Source organism: Ursus maritimus (assembly GCF_017311325.1).
Source record: "Ursus maritimus isolate PB19 chromosome X unlocalized genomic scaffold, ASM1731132v1 scaffold_X1, whole genome shotgun sequence".
Classification (NCBI taxonomy): domain Eukaryota; kingdom Metazoa; phylum Chordata; class Mammalia; order Carnivora; family Ursidae; genus Ursus; species Ursus maritimus.
Window position 1 is genome coordinate 69,773,929 of NW_024423319.1, and position 25,472 is coordinate 69,799,400.

Here is a 25,472-nt window from a genome sequence, read left to right on the forward strand (position 1 = left end):
TTGGGCAAAAGATTTAAAATAAGCATAAATAAGGTTGATGCACTCAGAGAACTATGGAATACTTTCATAATTTCTTAAAGAATTGTAGTGAAAACAGTATCCCAAGATTTCCCAGCTGTTAGTAACACAGTGCTACCACGTGAACACGAATGCCAGTCTTGCAGCTCTGAGCACCCTACAACCACATACCCCTGCTCACACCGGCACTCAAGGTGAGCCCGCTTTACTCTTGGGCCTCTCTCGGGTGCTGCCTACTTTTAATGTAAGACAATATTTACAAATATAACTGTCCAGAAAAGGACCTTCCCTCTGGTGAATTAACTGTGGCTTTTTCACAGCCCATAATTAGAATAAGTTCACAACACTCTCTCAGTTTTCTCCGTACTTCCCAAGGATATATTTCCAGTTTCCAGGATGTAATGAGAAAGAAAGAATTGCCCTGCTCTGATATCTTTTCTCCTAACCCTTCCCTCTTTCTTACTTTCCGTCCTACTCCTCCCCAAACCTTTTTTTTTCTTTTTTGCATTTTGTAACTCTTGAGTTTTCAGCTTTTAATAAATGGCATTAGCCCCTGCTTTTAGTTCTTCCTCTCCTGGACCCTGGAAGATGGTAGGCGTTTCAGGAATTTCATGTAGCAGCCAAACCCCAGAAGAGGAAAAGAAACCTGGAACATGTAAGAATCTAACGTGTTCAGTGTTTCTTCAGAGGTTAATTTAGCATACTTGAGAAGTCTCTTTCCTACTAAAAGACTGAACTTTACATCTGAGACTCAAAACTCTTAACAGATCTGCAGCTTTTAATAACCTCCAGGTTTCTCTAGTTGGGAGGATGGCTCGGGGAGCCCATGGCCATGATCTGATGTCATCATGGACGCTATGAACATCCTTGTGGTTTCCACTGTTGAAGACAGTCTTGATGCCAGCTCTTTCATCATTCTCCATGCTCAAGAGTAGCCCTGCATTGGTACTTCTGGATCACATGTCCATACATGTCCAGATGCAAGAGAGTGATTCCAACACTGAAACACTTTTCACAGCATGGTTCTTCAGGAGACAAGTTTCACAGCATTTATCCATTCATCTATTTATCTGTTCATCCTTCCAGCCAACCAACTAGCTAGTCCTTTTATCTTTCCATCCATTCACTCATCTATTTATCCATTTGGTAAATAATTTCTGAGTGCCAGCTATGTGCCAGACACTATGGTAGGCATGTTGGGGGAGCAGAGATGATTAAGATAAAATCCCTGACCTCAGAAAGTTAAAGAGGAGACAGACAGTGATAATGAATACATCTTAGCCTTAAAGGATGAAGAGGAAATGACTGGGAAGAAGTTGAATGAGATAGAAGGGAAGGGGTATTCAAGGCAAATGGCACAGTTTGAATAAAGGCACAGAGACATAAGAAAAAAATGTATTGAGGGTTTGAGGAATAGCAAGTAGTTTAATATCACCAGATCTGGGGAAAGGGGGAAGGTAAGGTAAAACCACAATGAAAATGGACTTAGTTATTATGCTAAAAGCTTTAGATTTCAGGCAGCTGAAGATCTGTGGCATGGGATAAACACATTCACATATCATTTTGTGTGTTTCTACATTTGGTGTTTTAAGACAACTACTGGCAGCATGAGTGTGGTATAGGTGAGGACCTAAACTTTAGAAAAATACATAGAAGGGCAGGGATAGAGAGAGAAAAAAAAGTCTAGCACCAAATTTTGCCTCACATCTAGGATTGCAGCCTCAGCTCCTGAGGTTAGCTGCCTCCATTTGGGTTGATACCTACAAGTACTGACCGTGTACATAAGTTCCCTCCTTATACAGACTTCTTGCCTTGTTCTAAGCTAGCATTTCCTGCCATGGGTTCTAAGAAAACTAGTTCCATAACGTGGTCCATGAAAAATGATTCTTACGGTCAAATAATTTATGCAAAGCTGCATATTATGGTCCTGCTCAGGAAGATTTACAGTACATGTTAGCATAACACAGACCTTGGCAAGTACTGCAATAAAGTAAACTGAGGAGCTTGGTAACTCAGGATTCCTAGATTTAATTCAACCACAGAAACACTTTTTTTTCATATAACACCTGTTAATATCCTACAAAACCACTGTTTTCTGGAATACACTTTGGAAAACTTGGGTGCAGATAAAGACTCTGTCCTATGGGCAGACAATACTCCTAGCCCAGTTCTTCCATTTTGTAGATGTGTATGCCATTGCCTACCAGAAGAATCAATCAAGAATGGCTTTGTGACCAAAAATAAACCATCCTCACCACATCTCAAGAGGATGTACTGGAGGCCATTAAAACTCTAAAGTGGGGTCTGTAATAGTATTGTGATACACAAAGGTCAGGATGTAATCCAGGCCAAAGTAGCATTATTGTCAAAGTCATCTAATGGCCGCAGGTACAGATTCCTGACTCAAGAAAGATGCTAGACCAGTTATTTCTGACAAGTATAATGACTTCCAGCATTGCATAGAATGATCACTAAATATTTTGGATATCCAGATATTATTCCCTAAAAGTTTAATAATAATCATGCTTTCTAACCAGCATTTCAGCATCTACCCTGACCTTCATTATGGTGCTACCACATAACCTCTTTGCTAAAGTAGGAGGCCTAGAAAGCACAGATTTGTAGAGTTTGGGTCGCACTTCCTATCCAGTGACTGAATCCCCTCTACCTCCTGTTCAGCAGGTAGCAGAGTATCATAAAGAATTGATAATGTGGAACTCACATTGGGATATTCTCCCTTCTCCTTTGACTCTAACTAGAGCCCTAAAAGTCTTCAGGTTGGAGATAAAAGTGGTAAGTCTCAATTCTGAGAAGTATGCTACTCCCATACACTATTCTCAGATACCTGAGTGCTCCTACACGTCTGCGTAACTGAGGAGCAGAATTGTCCTATGAACTTTGATATCAATATGCACAGCATGTGACTCAGCACTTACAACTTTTGTTTTCTTTCTTTTGTGTGTTTTTGTTTTAAGAGGTCCTGAGATATAGTGGAAATAGTGTAAGGCACTGAGATACAGACAGGCCTCATTTCTAGTCCTGGCTCTGCCACTTACTATCTTAATGACCTTGGACAAATCATTAGATATTGAGCCTAAGGTTCTCCAACTATACTATGGGAATAATAAAATCTTCCTTACAGAAATGATGTAAGTGTGTAAAGGCACTGGTACCTAGTGGGCACACAATGTGTATCACTGTACCCTCCACTGCTTTTTTGGATGAGAATTGGCCCGTGTGCTCCAAGTCACCACTGCTATTACAGTGTAGCTTTTGGTACTTGTTCCTTGGTTCTCTGGTCTCTGTATCACTTTTGAATCAACTCTTGAAATCTGTTCTCCATGGTCTAGATCACCATACTTCAGTTGATTACATACACATTTGGTGACACATTGGAGGGAAAAGGGTATACTTCTCTCTAATTATAGTTCTCAAGCAAACTTGTGTGTGAAGAAACCAGAGACTGTGTCTCATAATTCCTTCAAACTACATTATTTGGGACAGCACATATATGTTGTAGTCTGTCTTTGAGTCTTTGCTTTTAGAGAACTATGGTTAGAAGTAAATAGTTTTTTCAAGTCATCAGAATTGATGTTACCCCATATCTGGTACTTGAATGAGTATCTTACTTGTAAAATTTCCACTTAAAATCCTTGAGTTTTTAAAGTGTAATAGGAGCAGAAAGATTTTATTGTTGTTTATTTTGCTGTAAGTGCTCTAAAATCCCTCAGTTGTTCTTGAGAGTAAAATGATGTCATAGGCAATATTTTTGAAGGCGGTAGGCAGAAAGCTAAGAGTACACAGAACACAATAGGTCATATATACAACGGCAAGTATTTTCTAAATATAACAATTCAGAAACAAATTATTTGAAATAACACAACTGCTTGTTTGAAAACATTTAACTTTTGATTTAAAAAAGATAGCCACCTGTTTTTATAAATTGTAGGATGTAGTCCTTAAGATCACAAAAGCATTTAAAATATTTTCTCACTGAACTGAACTTATACATAAACAATTTACCTGAGCAAGATGCTTCTTTAGAGAATTTTGCCCATCCTTTGGGATCATGTTTGTATGACGTAGAACTAAGGGGAAAAGTACATGGCCACCCAGAAATCTTTAGAGCCTTCAGATTCTTTTATTGATAATATTTCCATGACAACAGGTATCTAGGAAGTAAACAAAATGGCATCACTACCCTGGGTCACCTTTTCTAAATTCAAGTTCCACTTTCCTCAGGCTAGTAAATCCTGGCTACACTTTTTAGATCTCTTAAACCAGGCATAGAAATGGGTTTCTTTCCCCTGCTTAATACTCCATTGGAACAATGGTTCTGTGGCTGAAGTGAAAATTGATTGTTGAGGGTTATTTCAGCCTTCTAGCAGTTAGCAATTTAAAAAAATGTAAGCACAAATCCTGAAGAAATCACCTGCAGAAAACTTGGACTGGCATTTAGAACTAAGAAGAAAATCTGGATCTTGACCAGGATAAAAAGGTCACCAGCCCAGGGCTGCATGGGGTGGTGTGTCATGTTGGCCACAGTGAAACTGAAAGAGACTGAGGACTCTCCCCAGGGTGGAAAATGAGGCCTAGAAGCTTTGATTAGTGAGCTATTAGGCACAGAGACATTAATTTTGAAGCATTCCCATCTCCAGGCTGAGTAATAATGCTTTTAATATTATGGGATTGTTTGGCTGCTGCAAGAAATTCAGAAGACCAAATAGGGAGGCTTTGTTGACCTCTGAGTAGCTGTTATGAGACTGTTAAATTCTGTCTCCTTTTTTTCCTCCAGATCCTCCACCCCCACTGACTAATTATTGCCCACTGTGTACAAAAGGGCACACACAAACATATATATAAGCTCCTTAGTATATTTGTTAATAAGGCAGAAAAGAAAGGGGGGAGAAAACAAATCTAAGTAAAGAATTTTCCATTTTTTCCATCTTACCTGATTTAACAGGTAGGTAGGAAAAGAGAAAAGAACCCAGATCTAAAATGGCAGCCACCCCCTTTCCCCAATTTTGCATGCTGCCTCTTAAATCAGAGGACCTCGCTCAGACATCTGATTATGGGGACTGCTAGGCGCAAGCCCATCTTTAAGTTGCTACATTCAACAGTGTCTCTCTATTTTCATATTAGAAAAATTCTGGGTTGGCAATTGCAAGCATCTCAAAACAACCAAACACTGAAGAAAGGCATTCAGAATGAGGGTTCTAGAGAGCTCTAATGGATAACTTGGAAACACCTGGAATCTGAAGTTTAGGGCCTTAAGCCCTTGCTCCTCAACACAGACTCCAGCATTGGGGCTGGGGGCTACTCTCTTGGTTAATGGCTCCCCGCAATGGGACTGATGGTTTCCCTACCTCACAGGGATGTTGTGAGGACCAGCTCTAGGAATAGTATCAATTAGCATTCATGTAGTAGTATTGTGATTGTTGATTCTTGTAATATGACCTGGCATTAGCAGAGTGCTTTTTAATTATTCTTGATCATATGTGATGACACTCAGGTGTTTGGATACAGTGAAGCTCTGGTTTGGTTGCTCGCTTTCCACAGAGTGCTGCCAGGAAGAAGCTTTGCTGCTGGGGACTCAAGGTATTACCTAGAACAAGAAGCCACAGTGCCTATCTGAGGCTTCTCTGGCCATTTTTACTTGGTCATTATTCAACTCGTGAGTTTCACCTTGCCTCCATTCTGCTGGACCACTGCCAAGGACTTAGATTTTAACCTCAGGCCCCATCACAGAGATGAAGGCAGTAGCTGATCCACATAAGTTTAGCAAACAAGGACCAGATTTCTGCTTCTCTTGGAGGGGCAGACCTAAGAAGCCAGCTGGTCCCACTCTCCAAACAGACCAGGAGACCAGAGTCAGTTATTTTCTCCTTATTCCCAAAGTCAAGGTGATTCTGTTTTCAGAAGCACATACACTTAACCATTTCATAAAGAAGGAGGAAGGCAAAATCTAAAAACCAGTGCCTACTTCTCTTATTTCCTATTGAAGTTACGATGAAGGAGCAAAGTGGATCAAACTCTACCCCTTTCTAGCCTTAGTGCCCCCACAATACCCAGTACTCATTCACATCATCCATTTGCCTCTCCATCAGGTGTGAGGTCTTGTTCTTTTCTCAAGCCAGCCTCAAACTTTGCATTATTCTAAGAAGAGAGGCACTTAAGAGTTCATAATATCTTGCTATTCTCTGTCTCTGCCCCAGAGGCTCCATATTGAAACCAGTTTCCTTCTGGTGGATGTAGTCTGTGAGACTAGGGGCAGACAAATATGAGAGTCAGACCACTCTTTCTGCCTTGCCTGGGGCCTGCATTGTCCACCCTCTTCCTTCTCCAGTCTCCACCTACACACACACACACACACATGTCTCTCTCAATCCCTCCCTCTCCCTCCCCCTCCTCTCTCCCTCCCTCCACGCCCCCTCAATCCCTCCCTCTCCCCTCTTCCTCTCCCTCCCCTCCTCTTCTCTCCCTCCCTCTCCCTCCTTTCTCCTTCCCCTGACTCAGCAATAGTCTGGAGAAAAGCCAAAGAAGGACTTTAGGAGGGAGGGGAGCTTCCCACTCCTTGGGACAGAATTTTAATCTCCAGGCCAAGGAGAGGTTCCCTAATGTGGATTGAAAGGCTAATGTAGTTTATTTTTTAACTGCTTTCTATTTGTTTGAACGTTGCATATTTCTGCTAGTGAATTTTCCTTAATAAAGCCATTAATACATCAGTGGTATTTTCTTATTTACAACAGACTGACAGAATTAATGCTGTTAACTTTGGGCCTTTTTTACTCTTTCTTTTTTCTTCCTTTTTTCTTTCTTTCTTTCTTTCTTTCTTTCTTTCTTTCTTTCTTTCTTTCTTTCTTTCTTTTTTTTTTTTTCTCTCGTTTGCTTTCCAGGTCATGCTGACCTGTTCGGCTTGGGCTGTTTCACATTTGTTTTTAATGTCAGTTTAAATGTAATTGTAAAAGCATGTATGCTCTAAATTCATGTAGTTACTTTTTCCAGTGGAAAAGCCTGGTATGTGAAAGCATTTCCAGGCTCCGCAATTTCACATGAGCAGATTTTTGGTAATGACTCTGTGCCCCTCACCCAGGATGGCATCTGGACAGTGACCCCCTTTCTTCTGGCTTACTAGTCGGAGAGACTTGGAAATAGTTTCTGCCAGATCCTGTGCTTTGGCAAGGTTATGCAGCATTGCATATCATTCTATTATTAATTACGTTTACTCCTCCATGAACTAAAAACCATTAGACTAAATAGTCCAACATAAACCTTGAAAGATAAAATTTGATATTCCTTTTGCAGGCTATTTCTCTGACTCAGAATTGGGACTGGGAGGAGAATGGAGGCATGGAGGAGAGGACCAAGGAGCATTCTTGCCTGAGAAAATTTGGCCTACACTTATTAGTGTACACTTATATTTGGATGCACCCCTTACTAATCTTTCATTGCATGCTTGCCAAGGGCTGGCTCTGTTCCCTGCCTCTTGTCCCTGTCCTACTTCTTCCCCACTCATCTTCAATGGACTGTGCTCCCCATTAACATGCTATTCAACGAGATGAAATGGAAAGAGTACCGCCCAAGAAGTAGGATACTTGAGTCTATTTTGTGATCTGCTACTATCTAGCTCTGTGACCTGGGGCAAAACAGCTTTGGCCTTCAGTCTACTCCTCTTTTAAACAGGGATTGGTTGAATAGCAGAGGAAGGGATAGACAAGATCTGGAGCCTTCAAACATTTTCTTGACAATATAACCTTTTCTTCAAACAAAATCTGATGAAGAGTCCCAAATGTAGGTATGGAATAAAGCACTGCTGTTCTGGTTTGAAAGAAGGAGCCACATCCTCAGGCCCACTTTGCCTCCTCTCAGGGGCCTTTAATGGAACTTGTAGACCTCTTGAAGCTCTTCTATCATAGTATATTTGATGTCTGGGGCTCTTATAACACCGATTCTCTCTCCTAATTGATTTCAGTCCCTGTGGAAACTCTGTATGTTTCATCAGTTAGCTTATTCAGAAAGATGTTTACCTGCTTAAGATAAATGGGATGAAGCAGAGCAATGTGGGGCCTAGCAGCTAGCAAAAGTAAAAGGCATAATTTATTGACTTATGGAATTTACTCTGTTCTAAGCACCTTTGTCTTAGCATGCTTTCTTCTAGGGAAAATTACAACAACTCTGTGAGATGATCCTATTATTATCTGAGGATTCGGAAACCTGTCAGTTTGGCCCTCAGCCTTTGGCTTGAGACCAGATGCTCAAGGTGGAAGGCAATACTTCTTAGAGGTTGCCACCCTAAGCAGTTTTTCAGAATGTTTTCTAACTAAAGATCCATTATTGGAAAACATCGTAGCCTGCCCATTGGCATACACTTTTACCAGATTCAGAGCTCTTTTACTCAGATCATTTCATTCTCTCCTAATAATAGTCCTATGCAGTAGTCAGGTCAGATTGGAGCCAATATATAGATGAGAAAATTGAGGTGCAGGAGAAGTCAAGGAATACATTCAAGGTCACATTTCCCATAAGACTCTGAATTAACCACCATAGTAATAAAAAGCCCTTTATTGTAAATAACATTTCAGAACTTTAATGTCATCATTGTGTTGTGCTTCCTTAGGTTTAGTGCTTTTTTTTCATCATGCTTCAGTCTTGGAGAGTCCTTCTGGTGGTGTAGAAGTGTTCCTCTACTCACAGATGCCACCACAGTAACTATATATTCCTCATTAAAAACTTTATTTTTTAGGTATTAATAATATCCCCTACTTTACAGATGACGAAATTGAGGCACAGAGAGGCTAGGTCTTATCCAAAGTCACACATGTAGTAAGCATAGAGCCAGGCTTACAACAGATGGTCTAGCTCCAAATTCTTTGCTCTTAACTGTTGCCTTTTATACATATATGAGAAAACCAAGTGCAAAAGAAGGAAAAGGATGTTTGCAAGGTCATATAGTGAGCTCCCCTGAATCCTAATCCAGTGTTCATCTGATCTTCTAAGCCTAAAGCTGTACAGTGAGATATCCTGACTGCAGTCCCAGTGGATGAAAAGATGGCTGGCATGATGTAAGCCAGAGGCCACAAACTGACTTTCCCCAGGCCAATATTCACTTACAAAATTCTGTTTGCCCCGCACAGTCTTTGTTTAGAAAATTGATGTAGACGGCCCCTAGTCAGGGCATTGATTACTTTCACTTTCCCCAGCCTACCCTATTTTTGGTAAGTAATAGCACTAGGCTGTTTTACTCATTTACATACATATCTGCCTGACTAGTGGAGATCTTTGAGTTCATGACCCCTTTATTTAAGCACTAATATACAAGCAGGTACACACACATACATACTCAAATACATACGTGTAAGTATGGCCTAGTCTGGTTTCACAAAGAATTTGAAGCCCTGCACCAAACATATCTTTATGTTTTGACTTCAGTTTGTAGGCCGTCTGTGCAGAAGAAACTCAGTTGTTGTTCCTCATTTTATAATGTGTTACTCTTCCCTTCACTGCTATATCTGGTTCTCTTAATTCTGCTGTTCTTTCTTCCCCGTGCCTGAGTTAGGTCACCTGCAAACCATTCACTTCCTACTTTTCAGAAATGGATGGAGAGTGAAGGAGTCATTTTGGAGGGCTCATTATGTGCCAGACATTCTCTCTCATTTAGTTTTCATAAATGTCCTAATAACTAGGTGGTGGTACCCCCATTTTACAAATGAGGAAACTGAATCTCAGGAAAGCTGAGAGAGCAAAGAGTTCAAACTTAGTAAACTAGTAAGTGACAGAACTGGGATTTGAACTCAAGATCATCTGACTCTGAAGCCTATTATCTTGACCTATACCATACTTCTGGAAGGAAAGTGTATTTGTTTTTTATTGCTACATAACAAATTACCACAAATTTAGCAACTTCAAACAGAATCTACTTACCAGTTCACAGTTGTATAAGTCAAAAGTCTGACACAGCCTGACTGGTTTCTCAGCCCAGGGTTTCACAAGTATGAAATCAAGGTATTGGTCAGCCTGCATTTTAATCTGGAGCTCAGGGTTCTCATCCAAGTTCGTGTGATTATGACAGGATTCAGTTCCTTGCAGTTGTAGGATTAAGGTTCCCATTTCCTTTCTGGCTGCCATCCAGAGGCTGCTCTCAGCTCCTAGAGGCTGTTCTCATTCCTTAGCGTGTTGATCCCTCCACCTTCAAAGCCAGCAACAGAGAATCTTCCTTATGTTGAATCCCCCTGACTCCACAAATGTCTTTCCAGAAAGAGCCCAGTCCTTTTAAGGGTTCATCTGATTAGGCCAAGCCCATCAAGGATAACCAACTTTAAAACTCAGTTGAATTATGACCTTACATCTATCCAATCCATTCACAACCACAAGTAGATTAGTGTTTGACTAAATAACTGGAAGAAGACATGTGAACAACCAGGGATTGGGGCTCTTGGGTTCCATCTCAGAAGTCCACCTACCACAGAAAGTGATTCTTTTATGCTCCAAATTTTATGATGAGGTATGGAGAAGAGAAATATCCTTGATCTTAGGGAGAGTGATTCAAGTTTTCTAAAACTTTGGGAACTTCACCTCACCTTGCCTCTTCCCTGCCCATGGATGAGAAAGCCTCTATCTTGAGGTGGCAAGGAATGAGGCTGGAACAGTACCTAAAGGTCACAGTAGCTATAGAAGCCACATATAAATCACATCTACCTCTCCTTGGGAATGCACCATGGAACCTGAATTGAAAAATCTTTCTCTGGTGCTATAGAGACAGGTCTCGCAGGGGTCTTATGCCACCAGGCCGAAAAGTGAATTCTCCGTAGGATCCAGGCAGCAGGATCCAGACATCATGTCAGGTGATTCAATCCCCTAAAGAGCTGGTAAGGACAAGGAAGTAACTTGCCAGTGACCTTTTGTTGTCACTGACCTGACACTGAAAGACAGGGAAGAGATGCAAAGCAACTCCAACACTGTTACATTATCCACCTTTACTATCCCTTTTCTCCTGGCTTCTCAATTTAAGTAAACCAAATGGGTCTCTCCTATAACAGGAGCTGGCAGGCCTGTACCTCACATGAAAGAGTTAGAGCTGACTCTGGGGCTCAGGTGCAGGAGGAAGGAGGGGTGTGGGGGTGGCCTTCATGGAAGAAAACAAGGCCTTGGGCATTGAGTAACAGCTGAGACTAGCAAGCCTCATTGTCCAGCATTCCAAGTCGTCTAGCAACATGCTGGCCTCTGCTGCAGAAAAAGAACAGAGGATCCCCTGGCAGAATGAATGGAATCTGATTTCAATTACGTCCAGTACAGTCACCCTCTTCAGGCAGAGAGGCTAGAACACCTGGTGCAGCTTGGGCCACAGTGGCTGCAGGGACATCACATTACACAGGTCCTAGAGGCAAGTGGGAATGAGGCTTCTTTTCCTCAAGCAGATACCATGTAAGTCTAGAGGAGGAGGATGTGAAAATACCAGCCAAGTTCTCATTAGCACTATGCAGAAAAGGGGAATTATTTCATGGTGACGGACTCTCCCCACAGTCTCTGCACATATTGATCTTGCTTGTAATGAGTTTGCTTAGGTCCACGAGTCATCACCCCACTGAGATCTGAGTCACTGGTGGGAGTCGAGGTGACAGAGTGTACTTCACTGATTGCACCAGCACCAATTGCTTTGTCCCCATACCTTTTAGAAAAGCCCAAGGATTCATCTGTATAAAATTTATTTAGATTCTTTTCTTCTTTATCAATAGCATGAGTAGGGCATGACAAATGAGACAGCTGCCCCAGAGAACAGTCTAGATTCACAGCATTATTCCATAGAACTTCCTGAGATGATGGAAATGTTCTGTCTGTATTGTTGAGCACTTGCAATGTGGCTAGTGAGACTAAGGAATTATATTTTCATTTTCTTTAATTTTAATTAATTTCAATTTAAGTAGCCACGTGTGGCCAGTAGCTACTGTGTTGAACAGTGCATATCTAGAAGAAGCTTAGAGAGGTAAGGACTGTGATAGAGTAGAAATGAGTTAGTCAAAAAGAGAGGCGTTGTGGCACAAGGAACTCTGCATTAGGAATAAAAGCCCTGGTTTTAGTCTTAGTTCTGCCACTGGGTGACCTCACTCTTTCTGGCCTCTTCTCCCCAACTTTGACTTGAAAGGTTGGATTAATGTCAAAAGTCCCAAAATGGTAGCTAAGGACTGAATTTCACTTTGGAATACAGACGAGTTCCAGGAAAAATTTTAAATATTACATGAATGCCTTCTAGGGTTGTGTGTATGTGTGTGTGCACATGCATGTGCATGCCAAGGGCAGGACGACCAGTAGTCATTTACTCCAGTTCACCAGAGCTCCTACCATTCTCCTACACACACACACACACTCTCTCTCTCTCTCTCTCTCTCACACACACACACACACACGCATACACCACTGCATTACCTATGTAGACGCTGAAGGCATATTGAATATGTGACCCTTGGATGAAATGATTTCTAAAGACCCTTCCTACTTTTTTTAAAAATAATATTTTGTATTATATTATGTTAGTCACCATACAGTACATCCCTAGTTTTTGAGGTAAGGTTCCACGATTCATTACTTTAGTATAACACCCAGTGTACCATGCAATACATGCCCTCCTTAATACCCATCACTGGCCTATCCCATTCCCCCACCCCTCTCCCCTCTGAAGCCCTCAGTTTGTTTCCCAGAGTCCATAGTCCCTCATGGTTCATTCCCCCTTCTGATTACCCCCCCTTTCTTTATCCCTTTCTTCCCCTACCGATCTTCCTAGTTCTTATGTTCCATACATGAGAGAAATCATATGATAATTGTCTTTCTCTGTTTGAATTATTTCGCTTAGCATTATCTCCTCCAGTCCTGTCCATGTTGCTGCAAATGTTGAGAAATCATTCTTTTTGATGGCTGAGTAATATTCCATTGTATATATGGACCACATCTTCTTAATCCAGTCATCTGTTGAAGGGCATCTCGGCTCCTTCCACAGTTAAGCTATTGTGGACAATGCTGCTATGAACATTGGGGTGCATATGGCCCTTCTCTTCACTACGTCTGTATCTTTGGGGTAAATACCCAGTAGTGCAATTGCTGGATCATAGAGTAGCTCAATTTTTAACTTTATAAGGGACCTCCACAGTTTTCCACAGTGTCTGTACCAACTTGCATTCCCACCAATAGTGTAAGAGGGATCCCCTTTCTCCACATCATCTCCAACATTTGCTGTTTCCTGCCTTGTCAATTTTTGCCAAGCTGGGGGCATCACGTTGCCGGATTTCAAGCTATACTATAAAGCTGTGATCACAAAGACAGCATGGTACTGGCACAAAAACAGACACATAGACCAATGGAACACAATAGAGAACCCAGAAATGGACCCTCGGATCTTTGGGCAACTACTCTTTGACAAAGCGGGAAAAAACATCCAGTGGAAAAAAGACAGTCTCTTCAATAAATGGTACTGGGAAAATTGGACAGCTACATGCAAAAGAATGAAACTTGACCACTCTCTCACACCATATTCAAACTTAAACTCCAAATGGATGAAAGACCTCGATGTGAGACAGGAATCCATCAAAATCCTAGAGGAGAACATAGGCGGCAACCTCTTTGACATCGGCCACAGCAACTTTTTTCATGACACATCTTCAAAGGCAAGAGAAACAAAAGAAAAAATGAACTGTGGGACTTCATCAAGATAAAAAGCTTCTGCACAGCCAAGGAAACAGTCAAAAAACTAAGAGGCAGCCCACGGAATGGGAGAAGATATTTGCAAATGACATGACAGATAAAACATTAGTGTCCAGGATCTACAAAGAACTTCTCAAACTCGATACACGGGAAACAATCAAATCAAAAAATTGGCAGAAGATATGAACAGACACTTTTCCAATGAAGACATACAAATGGCTAACAGACACATGAATATATGTTCAAAATCATTAGCCATCAGGGAACTTCAAATCAAAACCACATTGAGATACTACCTTACGCCAGTTAGAATGGCAAAAATTGACAAGACACTTCCTATTTTGTCATGCTGTGACGTTTTAGGCCACTATAGTGCTCCAAACCTGTCTCTACTTTGGGCCCATGACTAGAGTATTTTCATAGTTTCCTGCCTCTTGTCTTCTGGATTTGATGCTAGTTATTGAAGTTTGGAGTCAAGGGTGAGGATGGAAATCAGGGAGGATATAACCCCTGCCTCCCCACTCCTCAGCTCCACTGTTTGGCTAGAAGTAGGGTTCAGGAATTCGGAGACCTTGAGAAGGCAGCATGATACAGTAGAAATAACATAGCCTTTGTAGTCAGCAGACCAGCTTCAGATTATTGGGTTTTCTTTCTTTCTTTCTCTTTCTTTCTTTCTTTCTTTCTTTCTTTCTTTCTTTCTTTCTTCTCTTTCTTCTCTTTCTTTCTTTCTTTAAGATTTTATTTACTTATTTGACAGAGAATGAGAGAGAGGGCATAAGCAGGGGGAGTAGCCGACAGAGGGAGAAGCAGGCTCCTTGCTGAGCAGGGAGCCTGATGCTGGACTCGATCACAGGACCCTGGGATCATGACCTGAGTTGAAGGCAGACTTTTAACTGACTAAGCCACCCAGGCGCCCCAGGTTTCTCTTTCTTGATAGCTGTGTTTCTTAAGTTTATTCACTTGTAAAACAGGAATAGGAAATATTCCTAATTTCCTAAAATCATTGTGGAATTAAATGATGTAATGTATTCATAGAGTGAGGCACATAGAAGACCCTGAAAAAAATAGTTACCCTAATTTTTCTTAGTTACCTCAGGCAGAGGGCAAATCACATCTTTGTCCTCTTTCAGGTTGGAATGGGGGACTATATGGTCTGTCAGCTCCTGAGCTCAAGGCCAGAAGCTGCTAGTGGTGAGAAAAATGGGGTCTACTTTTAGAAACTGTACCAAGGGAACAGACCCAGTAGGCACTGCCAGTCTGTGGAGCTGCCTACAAGAACGCATGTCAGCAATGGGTTCGCCAAATGACAAGACATTTTGGGGGCTAAGCCTCTAAATCTGGAAGAAGATGGGCCCATACCTTCCATCCTGTGCTCTTGGTGGAAGGTGGGAGGTGGGAGTTGACAGTGTGTGTGCATATCTCCTTGTTACTGACTGTCCAAGCCCTGCAGAAATGGCAGCTGGACAATGTCATCTTGCACTCTGGGTCGATTTTCCAGTCTCCCCTCTTATTTTACCATGAGTACTCTGTGCTCCTCTTACACCACTAACCCCAACATTTTCTCCTTCTCTATCCTGGTTGTTGATTTAATCATGTAATCCATTCTTGCATTGACTTACTGATTTGCACTATGACTGGAGTTTGCAGGAATTACTTTTCTAATAGAGCTGAAAGTCAGTTCCAGATAAGTATCTTTTTCTATAGGACCCAGAAACATACCAGCGACAGGTTTTGTTGTATTTATCCACTTAAATTGAGCAATCAACTTATCTCTTTGTTTTATTTTTTATTTATTATTATTTTAAAGGGATTAGAGATTAAGTGGTTTGTGGTTCTCCCCAGTGCAACTGCCTATGCTAGGCCTCAAAGTTATGACATCCCCAGTTATTTCTGTTTCTTCCAATATAATTGCTAGGGAAAATAACACAAAGTAAACATAAGGATGCTCAAGTACCTCTAAATTGTGTCTGTGCAAGCATGTGGGGAAGATGGTTCTTAAGGTTTAAGTTTGGGATTATTGTTGTTTAAAAGAAGTAATTTCTATCATCCTTTCTGATGGCTGCCTCTTAGTATGGGTCCCATTTTACAGACAGAGTCAGGGATATTCTGTTACTCCTTTGATAATATTGGGGATTTCAGCCATTTAGCTTCTCAAACTCCCCTTTGCTAAAGAAGAAAATCAGTATGTGTGTTACAGTGTATGTTCAACTATGGGCATAATGTCTGACAATATCTGAGGCTGTATAGTGGTCAGTAGAAAATGCTGTAACACCAGAAAATTTCCATTTGTTAAATCCAGAGTTGGATTGAGGATAAAGCAAGATATGAAAGTTTGGGTTTAGTAGGGATTTGGAATGATAAATCATTCATTCAACCAGTGTTTAAACTGAGCACTTATCCTTAAGGAGTTTAGATTCTGTGACCAGGAAGAATGAATATCCTTATTTTCTTAGCTTAGGCAACTTTTCTAAAGGGGTAGCTGAGTTGTGTGCTTGGCTGTTGATAATAAATTCGTTTTCCTTTCCTTCCCCATAGCCCGGAAGCTGAAGAAACTTGGTAATCTGAAGCTACAAGAGGAAGGGGAGGCTTCCAGTGCCACCAGCCCCACTGAAGAGCCAACCCAGAAGCTGACGGTGTCACACATTGAAGGCTATGAGTGTCAGCCCATCTTTTTGAATGTCCTTGAAGCCATTGAGCCAGGAGTTGTGTGTGCTGGACATGACAACAACCAGCCTGACTCCTTTGCAGCCTTGCTCTCTAGCCTTAATGAATTGGGTGAAAGACAGCTTGTACATGTGGTCAAGTGGGCCAAGGCCTTGCCTGGTAAGGAAATAAGAAGGGGGAGCGTGTGATAAGGGAGATCATATTTAGTGAATTCTCCTATGGGCCAGCACCATGTCTTAACTCATGCAGTCCTCACCATAACCCTATGGAGGGGAGAGATCAGTATAATTCCCCCCTGAAAAATAAGGAAACTGCTTTATCAATGAGAAGAGCAGAATTATAGAGTATCCCTTGTTCCTCACATCAGCACACAGTGATCATGTCTGCAAGTTCAACCTACAGACATAGTCAGCAAATTTCCCCATAATCAGAGATCACATGGACGTACCCTTATGTGCCTTAAGATACTCTTCTACATAGGCACACACAGGCTTCCCTGCAGAGATAGTCTTGAGCCTGACTGATACTCTGTCTTCAGTATTACCGACAGGAGTCGTACCATGGAAACTCTTAGTGTGGTAGAAAAAAAGAGTTGGGAGTCAGAACACTTAGATTTTAGTCTTAGCTCTGCTGGTAACTTGTTGTGTGATCCCTTCCCTTTCTGGGTCTCAGTTTCTTCATCTATACTGTGTGAGGAGTAGATGGACTAAATTGATGGTTGTCAAATTTTGCTTCAAGGAACTCTTAGTGCTCTTTAAACTGCCTTAGGAATTATAATAGGAGGTAATATTAGGTGATAATGAAAGAAATACAAAGTGTTTGTCTAACTTCTGCTTGGTTACCGCCAATCATGGGGAACTCACTCTTTCCCTAGGCCATCTGATGTTTGAACGGGTCTAATTATTAGCATATTAGAGCTTGAAGAAGCCTCAGAGCTCCTCTATCCAAGGATTCACAAACTTTTCTTTAGCAGCCCAACTCTTTACTTCTTAAAAACATTGTATACAGATCCAAGTGGAGCTGTTTGATTTAAAGCCAGTGCCTCTCCCTCACTACCCTGACAAAAGCCTCGGGTCACTCTTGCAGAATCTTAGGGCTCTAAGGAACACAGTTTGGAAACAAGTGAAGCATAAACTCTTTAAGGGTTGTCTTAATCCTAAAATTCTATGACTCAAAGATTCTTTTGAAACATCAACAATCTAAACCTGTTATGGAGTCAAAAATTAACCTGCCTTCTAAGAATAACTGCCATTCAGATGGAAATTTATAGTGAACAGAGCAGTTTCATTTGTATTACCTGATTTGATCTTCCAAACAGTCCTATAAAGTAGGTGTTCTTTTTCCTATTTAAGAGATAAAAACACTAAAGCTCTAAAGCTCTAAGAAGTCATGTGCTTGGCCTACACAGTCTGAAAGTAGCAGGGCCAGAACTTGAGTCCAGGCCCCCTCCTGATTCCAAATCCCCTCCTCATCCCACTCTACCCCTAGTCTGTGTAGTACTCCTGTAGTTCTGGAACCCTGGGATTTACAGTGAGAGGCCAAAGCCTCATCCAAGCCCACTTGGGTCATAATATGATCTTGTTGCCTTCAAAGACATTGCATGTTAGCTATCAAGCCTCTATTTTATCTTTCTTACTCACAAGGCCCGCTCATAGCCACCAGACCAACCTAACACCTTCGCATTTGAGAAGCTGAGGTCGACTAGCCAATAAGATCACTGGGAAGAAGGCCCAAGAACTCTGGTTGTATATGCACTCTGACAAAACAGACGGCTCACAAAGCAAGAAAAAAAATACAAAAAAGAATAAAAGAGAAAGTTGCTTTAATTCTTATGACTTATTCAGCTGGATGTCTTGGTGTCATGTGTGTAACAGAGAATCAGTTTAATCTTTCCTAGCTGTTACCAACCACTTAAATTATCCTATTTTATGGGATAGAGAACCTTTTCATAGATGGGATTCCACTTAATCCTCACAACAGTCCCGTTAATCAAAGGAGCTATTATTTCCATTTCAAATGACAAGGCTCAGAGAGGTTAACTAACTTGTTCCATTTGGTCACTTAAATGGAGCCAGAATTTGGGCTTACATTGTCTGATTTCTAATTTGGTGGTCTTAACAATAACCTAGTGCAAATCATGGCAGAATTTGCATGATCAGGAGCTACTGGCTTTCCTCAGCTCAACCTCCAGAATGGGAAACCCTCTTTTTACATTGACAAGTCTGCAGGTCAGTATCAGTTCACCATCTAGCTCATTCAAGGAGATGATCGCTGACCCTGAGTCATTTAAAATGGTAGCTTCAAAAGAAGGCCAAATGCCACATTCATAAGAACTGTTATTCATATAATCAATAATTACCTACTAGTTCAAGTTATTTGCTCATTCAACAGATTGAGTTCCTGTCCTATGCAAGCCACTGTACTAGGCATCTACTCAAATAAATTTTGTTGTAAGATTTCTGTGATGGTGATGATATATGTAAGTCACCTAGTATAGCACCTGGACATTAATAAATAATAACTCAATTAAGGGTGAGTGAGTAGATTGCATACAATATATTTATAATCAGATGCTTCTGGTTTGTAATCTTAGCTATATACTAGTTGCGTGACCTTGAGCAAGTCACGTGTCTACATGTGCTTCTGTTTTTTTCATTTGTAGAGAGGGCAGAAAAATCACTAACTTGTTAATTGTTAGTAACATTGAGATTATGTAGAAAGAGGACCGAGCCCAGTAGCTGAAACAATAGTAGATCCTGTGTAAATGATCGGTCATTATTATGAGGCTTGAATGCTAAGCCACTGCTTTCACTAAAATCAATTTAAGCTGCCACCAGCCTTGCCTAGAAGCTCATGCATGGGTCCCAAGGATGCTTTATGTTATTTGAAGACCTTAGCTGTCAGATGCACTATAGCATTAAAGATTTTCCAACTGGCCTTTCTTCAGACACGTTTTCGCAGACTAGACATGGGACTACAGGTTTTTACTGCAGATTGCTAAGAAATTATAACTGGCTGAATTTTATTGAGAGAACAGAATCTCAGTGAAACTTTCTCTGCTCCCTAACCTGTTTGGTGTGTTTCAGAACCTGGCAGTGACTCCTCTCTATTTCTCCAGAGTAGCCTAACACAGTAGCAAATAGGTGTTAAGTGAAGGTGTGCTGAAGGAAACCTGTAGGCTGGAGCTACTGTTTCCTCAAGTCATCCCTTATTTAATAGTCATGCTATCTGAGCAGGCAACTTCAAAGGCTTGGCATTAAAAAAAAGAGTTAGATATTATGATCATATTAGACCTATAGGAAGATTAGCCTGCTATGTTGCTGATGTGTACATAGTAATTAGGATTGAGCGCTAAGCAGGTCTCACTATGGACCATTAGTACTATTACAATTAGTATTACAGCCAAACTAAGCTTTCCCTTTTTCTCTTCTTTGTTAGTTCTCTGGCATCTCGAGGAGGGAAAAAAGCATCAGTATTGACTGCTTCCTTGGTACTTATATAGTTTAATCCTCATTCCCCCTAGACACCCTCATATTCACACACTAAGCAGCCAAGTCTTTCCTTGCGTCTGCTGCAGAGGTTCAGGGTTCAAGCTCCCAGGCCCTTTCTGCAAGAGGTGTTCCATGTTTGGTCCCTACTTTTTGTGTCCTACTAGGAAGAGTCAGTACCAGGAGTTCTGTGCTACAGAATGACTTCTGGCAAGAAATACTCTGGGGTCTGAGACTTCACCTAGTCTGTCAGCATATCACTACAGTGAAGATGGGAGGCACAGGCCTGGGAGCTAAGATTGCAGCCAATCCATTGAACTGCAATGGTGGTAATATGGGGACTTTACAGTCCCTGATGTCTGGTAGGCTTGGGACCTAAAAGAGAAAAAAAAGGGAAATGGGGTTTTTGGGTGGGCAAGGACCAACAAAGCAGAACAATGTTTCTAAATAGTGTAGACTTCAGACCTGGGCCTATGGCTAAGAAACACTCATGACCTTGGTAGTTCTTAAGCTATGTCCTTAGGCAGTAGAGTGGTAAAAGCACTGAAGTAGAGAATTAGAACACCTACATTCTAGTCCCAATTCAGCCACGTATAGACTGTATGACCTTGGGGAAGTCAATTAACTTGTCTGGCCCTTGGATTCTTTGTTGGCAAAATGAGTGTCACATTTCCTACCCTCTTGGGTTATAGTGAGAGTTAAATTAGGTCATCAACAGGAAAGTTAGAAGCTTTATCTAGATTCATGGAAGCATTCCTAATGAAGTATAAAAACAAACACAATTCTGAATCTTTTGGGGAAAAAGGAAATAGGGGACTGGTAAGAGATGAGCTCTGAGGTGATTCTCTAAACATCCAACCGTCTCAAAACTTCCAGAAGAATACAGCTACATCTGTTCTACCTGTGTGGTATTGTGGAAGTAGCATCTAGGAGCCTCCATTCTCTGAGACTAAGGGAGATTATTTGGAGATCATCTAATTCCCATTTTATAAAATGAAAAAAATGGGAGTCCTTATTCCATTTAATTACTATCAAATTAATAAATATAATAAATATTAATATTTCAAAGATGTGTACTCAAATATCTGAACTGTGCTGTGTACCAGGGAGGAAAAGATGAAAGAAGGGATAGTTCCTGTCTTCAGGAATCGACAAGTCTTGTGGAGGAGACAGATGTGTACATAAGTAAATTCCAATACTGTGTAATGAGTGCTGTAATTGGGTAGGGCTACACAAAGTTCAGTAAGAAGGTAAAAGAAGAATCATTAAGTCTTCTGCTTAGATGAGTTGGAAAAGGCTTTACAGAGGAAGTAGCTTTTCAGTGAAGACTTAAAAGATGAGTAGGCATTTATCAGATGGAATGCCTGGGGATGGAGGAATGTATTCTAGGCAAAGGCAACGGCCTGTGCAGAGATAGCAGAGGTAGAGAGGCATGAGAAAGTATGGTGTGTTCAGCAAACTAAATATTTCAGAATAACTAGAACCTAAATTATGAGAAGGGGCAAGAAATTAGTCTAAGGAAGCAGGTCATAAAGAACTTGTTTGTGTATAATAATAGCAGTAGGGCAGGAATGGCAGAGTAGGAAAATAGCAGAGCCAGGTTACTTGTTAAATAGAAAAAAATGGACAGGAAGTGAAAGTCAGAAAGAGGATCAGAGAAAAGAGAGTCTGAAGGTGGTGTAGAGAAGGCAGTGTCTATCAAAGGCATTCCAACGCATGTTGATATATAATAATATCCATTTCCCAGGGACAAATAAGATTGTAGCTAGAAAAGATCTCTGTAAAGTGAAAAGTGCTGTTCACTTAGGAGAACTGATTATTACACTTCATCTTCAGGAAGGAATAGTAATCAAGAGCACAGGCTTTGGAGTCAGACTGCTTGGCTTTGGAATGTGGTCTGCCAGTTACTAGCCTTATGATCTTGGACAAGTTTCTTAACCTTTCTGCAATTCACTTTTACTAAATCACAGAATGGGTTTACTAATAGTACGTACTTCATTGGATTGCTGTGAAGATTAAATGAGTTAGTATAAGTAACATACTTATAAAAGAGTTCATACATTGTAAACAGCCAGTGTTAGATTATTATTTTCTTCCAAATGACAGTACCATTTTTGCCTCCATCATCATCATCTCAATTGAGTAGCTAGTGAAGGAGAGCAAGGCATATTATCCCCACCATATAGTTTGTTCCTTCCCTGCTCCTCAGCATTAATGGTCCCTGGGGCTCCTCAGGAGCTGCCTAAGTGCCAGCAGTTCTCAGCCAAGTAGAGGGCTGGGTCTTCATTCAGCCCATCAGTGCTCAGTCTGACCCCTGCCTCTGCCCCATCTTCAGGCTTCCGGAACTTGCACGTGGATGACCAGATGGCAGTCATTCAGTACTCCTGGATGGGCCTTATGGTGTTTGCCATGGGCTGGCGGTCCTTCACCAATGTCAACTCCAGGATGCTCTACTTCGCCCCTGACCTGGTTTTCAATGAGTAAGTGCTCGTGGGCCCAGAACTCACATAAACATAACATCCTGGCCAGACCTTGTTGGTGGTGATGATGGTAATGGGAATAACAGTGGGGGTAGCCCATATAACCTGTAGGTGAGGCAGTAGAGGCTCCAGCCAGCCTGCCCAATCTGAGGTGACTTTGCCCTGCTGAAAAGCCACCTGTTGGAAAGCAATGGGGAGGGGGGTTGGCGCTGAGGCATTCCTTTCCCACCCAAGGCCTACTATTTTGGCCATGTTTCTGACCTGCCTTGTAGAGTATCTCAGCCTCATGTCAAGCCCCCTCTCCTTCACTTGGAGCAACATAGGGAATGGGCAAAAAGACTAGTTGTGAAAGCTGAAGTTCCTGTGGTCCCTTTGCTACCACTGAGGGCTGCTGCCAGTCACCTTTTGTTGAGCAGCTCTATTGTTGAAAGGTAGATACTTTCTAAATCCTTTCTCATTGAGCCCCCATGATAACCTGATTTCCCCTATAAAGGAAATAGATAATATTTTTTAATGGATGGGGAAAATTAGGCTCAACAAAATAAAGTGGCTCACCCAAGGCATGTTGGTGACAGAATTCAAAGTATGTCTGTATAACTCTCAGCACTTATACTGCCTCATGGTGGTAAATGACAGGGAGTAGCAGCTCTACCACTCTCTGGCCATGTGACGTTGGCCCAGCCACTTCCCTTCTCTTTAAAAACAGGTTTAAGTGGTTCCTGAGTGGCTCAGTTGGTTAAGCGTCCAACTCTTGGTTTTGGATCAGGTCATGATCTCAGGGTTGTGAGACCTAGCCCCGCATCAGGCTTCACACTCAGCAGGGAGTCTGTTTCCCCTCTCCCTCTGCCCCTTCCCCTGCTTGTGCTCTCTGTCTCTCTCTCAAATAAATGAATACATCTTAAAAGAAATAGTCCAGATGTCTATTGACAGATGAATAGATAAATAAGATATATATATATAAAGAGAGAGAGAGAGAGTGTGTGAATGGAATATTACTCAGCCATCAAAAGGAATGAAATCTTACCATTTGCAAGGATGTGCATGGATGGAACTGGAGGGTATTACGCTAACCGAAATAAGTCAGTTAGAGAAAGACAGTTATATGATTTCACTCATACGTGGAATTGAATAAACAAAACAGAGGATCATAGGGGAAGGGAGGGAAAAATAAAATAAGATGAAATCAGAGAGGGAGACAAACCATAAGAGACTCTTAACTACAGGAACAAACTGAGGCTTGCTGGAGGGGAGGTGGGTGGGGGATGGGGTAACTGGGCGATGGGCATTAAGGAGGGCACATGATGTAATGAGCACTGGGTGTTATATGCAACTGATCAATCACTGAACTCTAGCTTTAAAACTAATAATACACTATATGTTAATTAATTGAATTTAAATAAAATTTGTAAAAATATATAAAAAAATAAAAACTAAAACCAGGTTTAATTTATGCTTGCCTTGCCCACCAGCTCAATTTATTCTTCATGAATTTGGTCAAAGGCTCAGATTTTGGAATTACACTTATCTCAACTAAAATCTCTGTTCTATAATTTCCTGCATCACTGTCTTTGGGCAAGACTTGACTTCAGTGACCTTCAATTTCTTTGTCTATTAATAAAATATAACTTCCTTAAATGGTTTGTTATGATGACTAAAATGGGAGCTAATGGATGTGAAATGCCTGGTCCATGATAGGCAAGAAATGAAGTATCTTTCTGATCTTCTTTCCCTAATAGTGATAATCCTCTCTATATCTGCTGTTTGAGGTCCTCTGATAGCATTGTGAGTGGAGCTGGCCAAAAAAATCTCCCCAAGGACCTTGAGCTAGTCTCACCACAGAGAATCTTTTTGGTCAGGGCAGGAATTGGCCTTCCTTCCCCTCCAGCCCTTTAACCCAGAAGAGCCTTAAAATAAAATGTACAGGCTACTGGTTCCTTCCAGTACAGCAGGGCTATATGGGGGAAAATGAGTATCCCCGGCTGCCCTCTTCCAACCCAGCTAACCCTGGTAGCTTGGAGCTAAGAATAACCATTGGGCTTTTGGCACAACCTGCTTTATGGTTTCCAGATCTCCAAACAGTTACCTATGATGCCATCTTCTGGGGCAAGCCTTTAAAAGCCCTCTTCCTGTGTAACTCTCACCCCCACTGGCCTCCTTCTGCCCTCCAGTGATTGAATTAACACTCTGGGCACCTGCACCACCCTCCCCATCCAGAGCCCTAAGACCCTTGAATCTTTGCAAGGTGATAATTATTGTTTTCTAAAAATGCTCATTCCCTTTTCTGTCTCCATGTAAGTAATGTGGCACTCCTTCTCAACTTTCTGGGCCACTTCTATTTATCTCTTCAGAAGGCACCATGGGACTCCCAACATGGGCAGGGTCCTAGACCCATCAAGACCCAGAGCTCCTGAAACAACACTGCTCCCCTCTTCCTCTTGTAGGAACCACTATGTTAGAGCTCTTCAAGTCTCTAGGAACATCTAACCCAATGTTTCTCAACAGGGATGCTGGTGACATTTTCAGAGGAATGATTTTTCATTGTGTAGGATGTTCTTGCATACTGGAATATGTTTTATGTTAAACATTCCTGGCACCTGCCCAGTAAATACCAGTAGGATCTCTGTCACTGTAACAGGCCAAACTTCCCCCACATATATCTAGCACCCACTAGGGAGGTAGTACCCTCCAGTACCAGCCACTAATTGTTGCCAGCCTCCTCAATATGGAGACTGAAGCCCAAAAAGAGAGGGACTCTGAGCCAACCCATTTCCTGATCTCTCTGATACCAAGCCCTGTCATCAGCCCTGCTTTCTTCTCTCCTTGTCCCCTCTTTGTGGAGAACACATGTTATGAGGGTAATGGGCTTGGACCCCAGATGTATGAACTTGAATAAATTACCTTACTTCTCTGAACCTCTGTCTTCTCATCTGTAGAATGGTGAATAGTATTATAATGGCACCTTCCTACATGTCATTTATTGAACACTTACTATGTGTTCAGTGTTTTCCAATTTTCATCTCTTCTGTTACCCCTCTATTTTATTCTCACCTACCTCTGCTCTCTTCCTGAATTCCATTCTTGGCCCTTGTCTTCTGCCTTCTACTCTCTTCTCCCTTTCCTTCCCATTAACTCT

General features: G+C 41.5%; 1 protein-coding gene across 1 annotated transcript in view; it reads left to right on the plus strand.

Annotated features, from left to right (window-relative positions):
• Positions 1-25,472, plus strand: part of LOC103681153 (androgen receptor) — a 189,486-nt gene that overhangs the window by 154,010 nt on the left and 10,004 nt on the right. The window contains exons 6-7 of the mRNA XM_040631425.1: positions 16,243-16,530; positions 22,195-22,339. Coding sequence (XP_040487359.1) covers positions 16,243-16,530; positions 22,195-22,339 — 433 coding nt within the window. The remainder of the gene's footprint in view (positions 1-16,242; positions 16,531-22,194; positions 22,340-25,472) is intronic.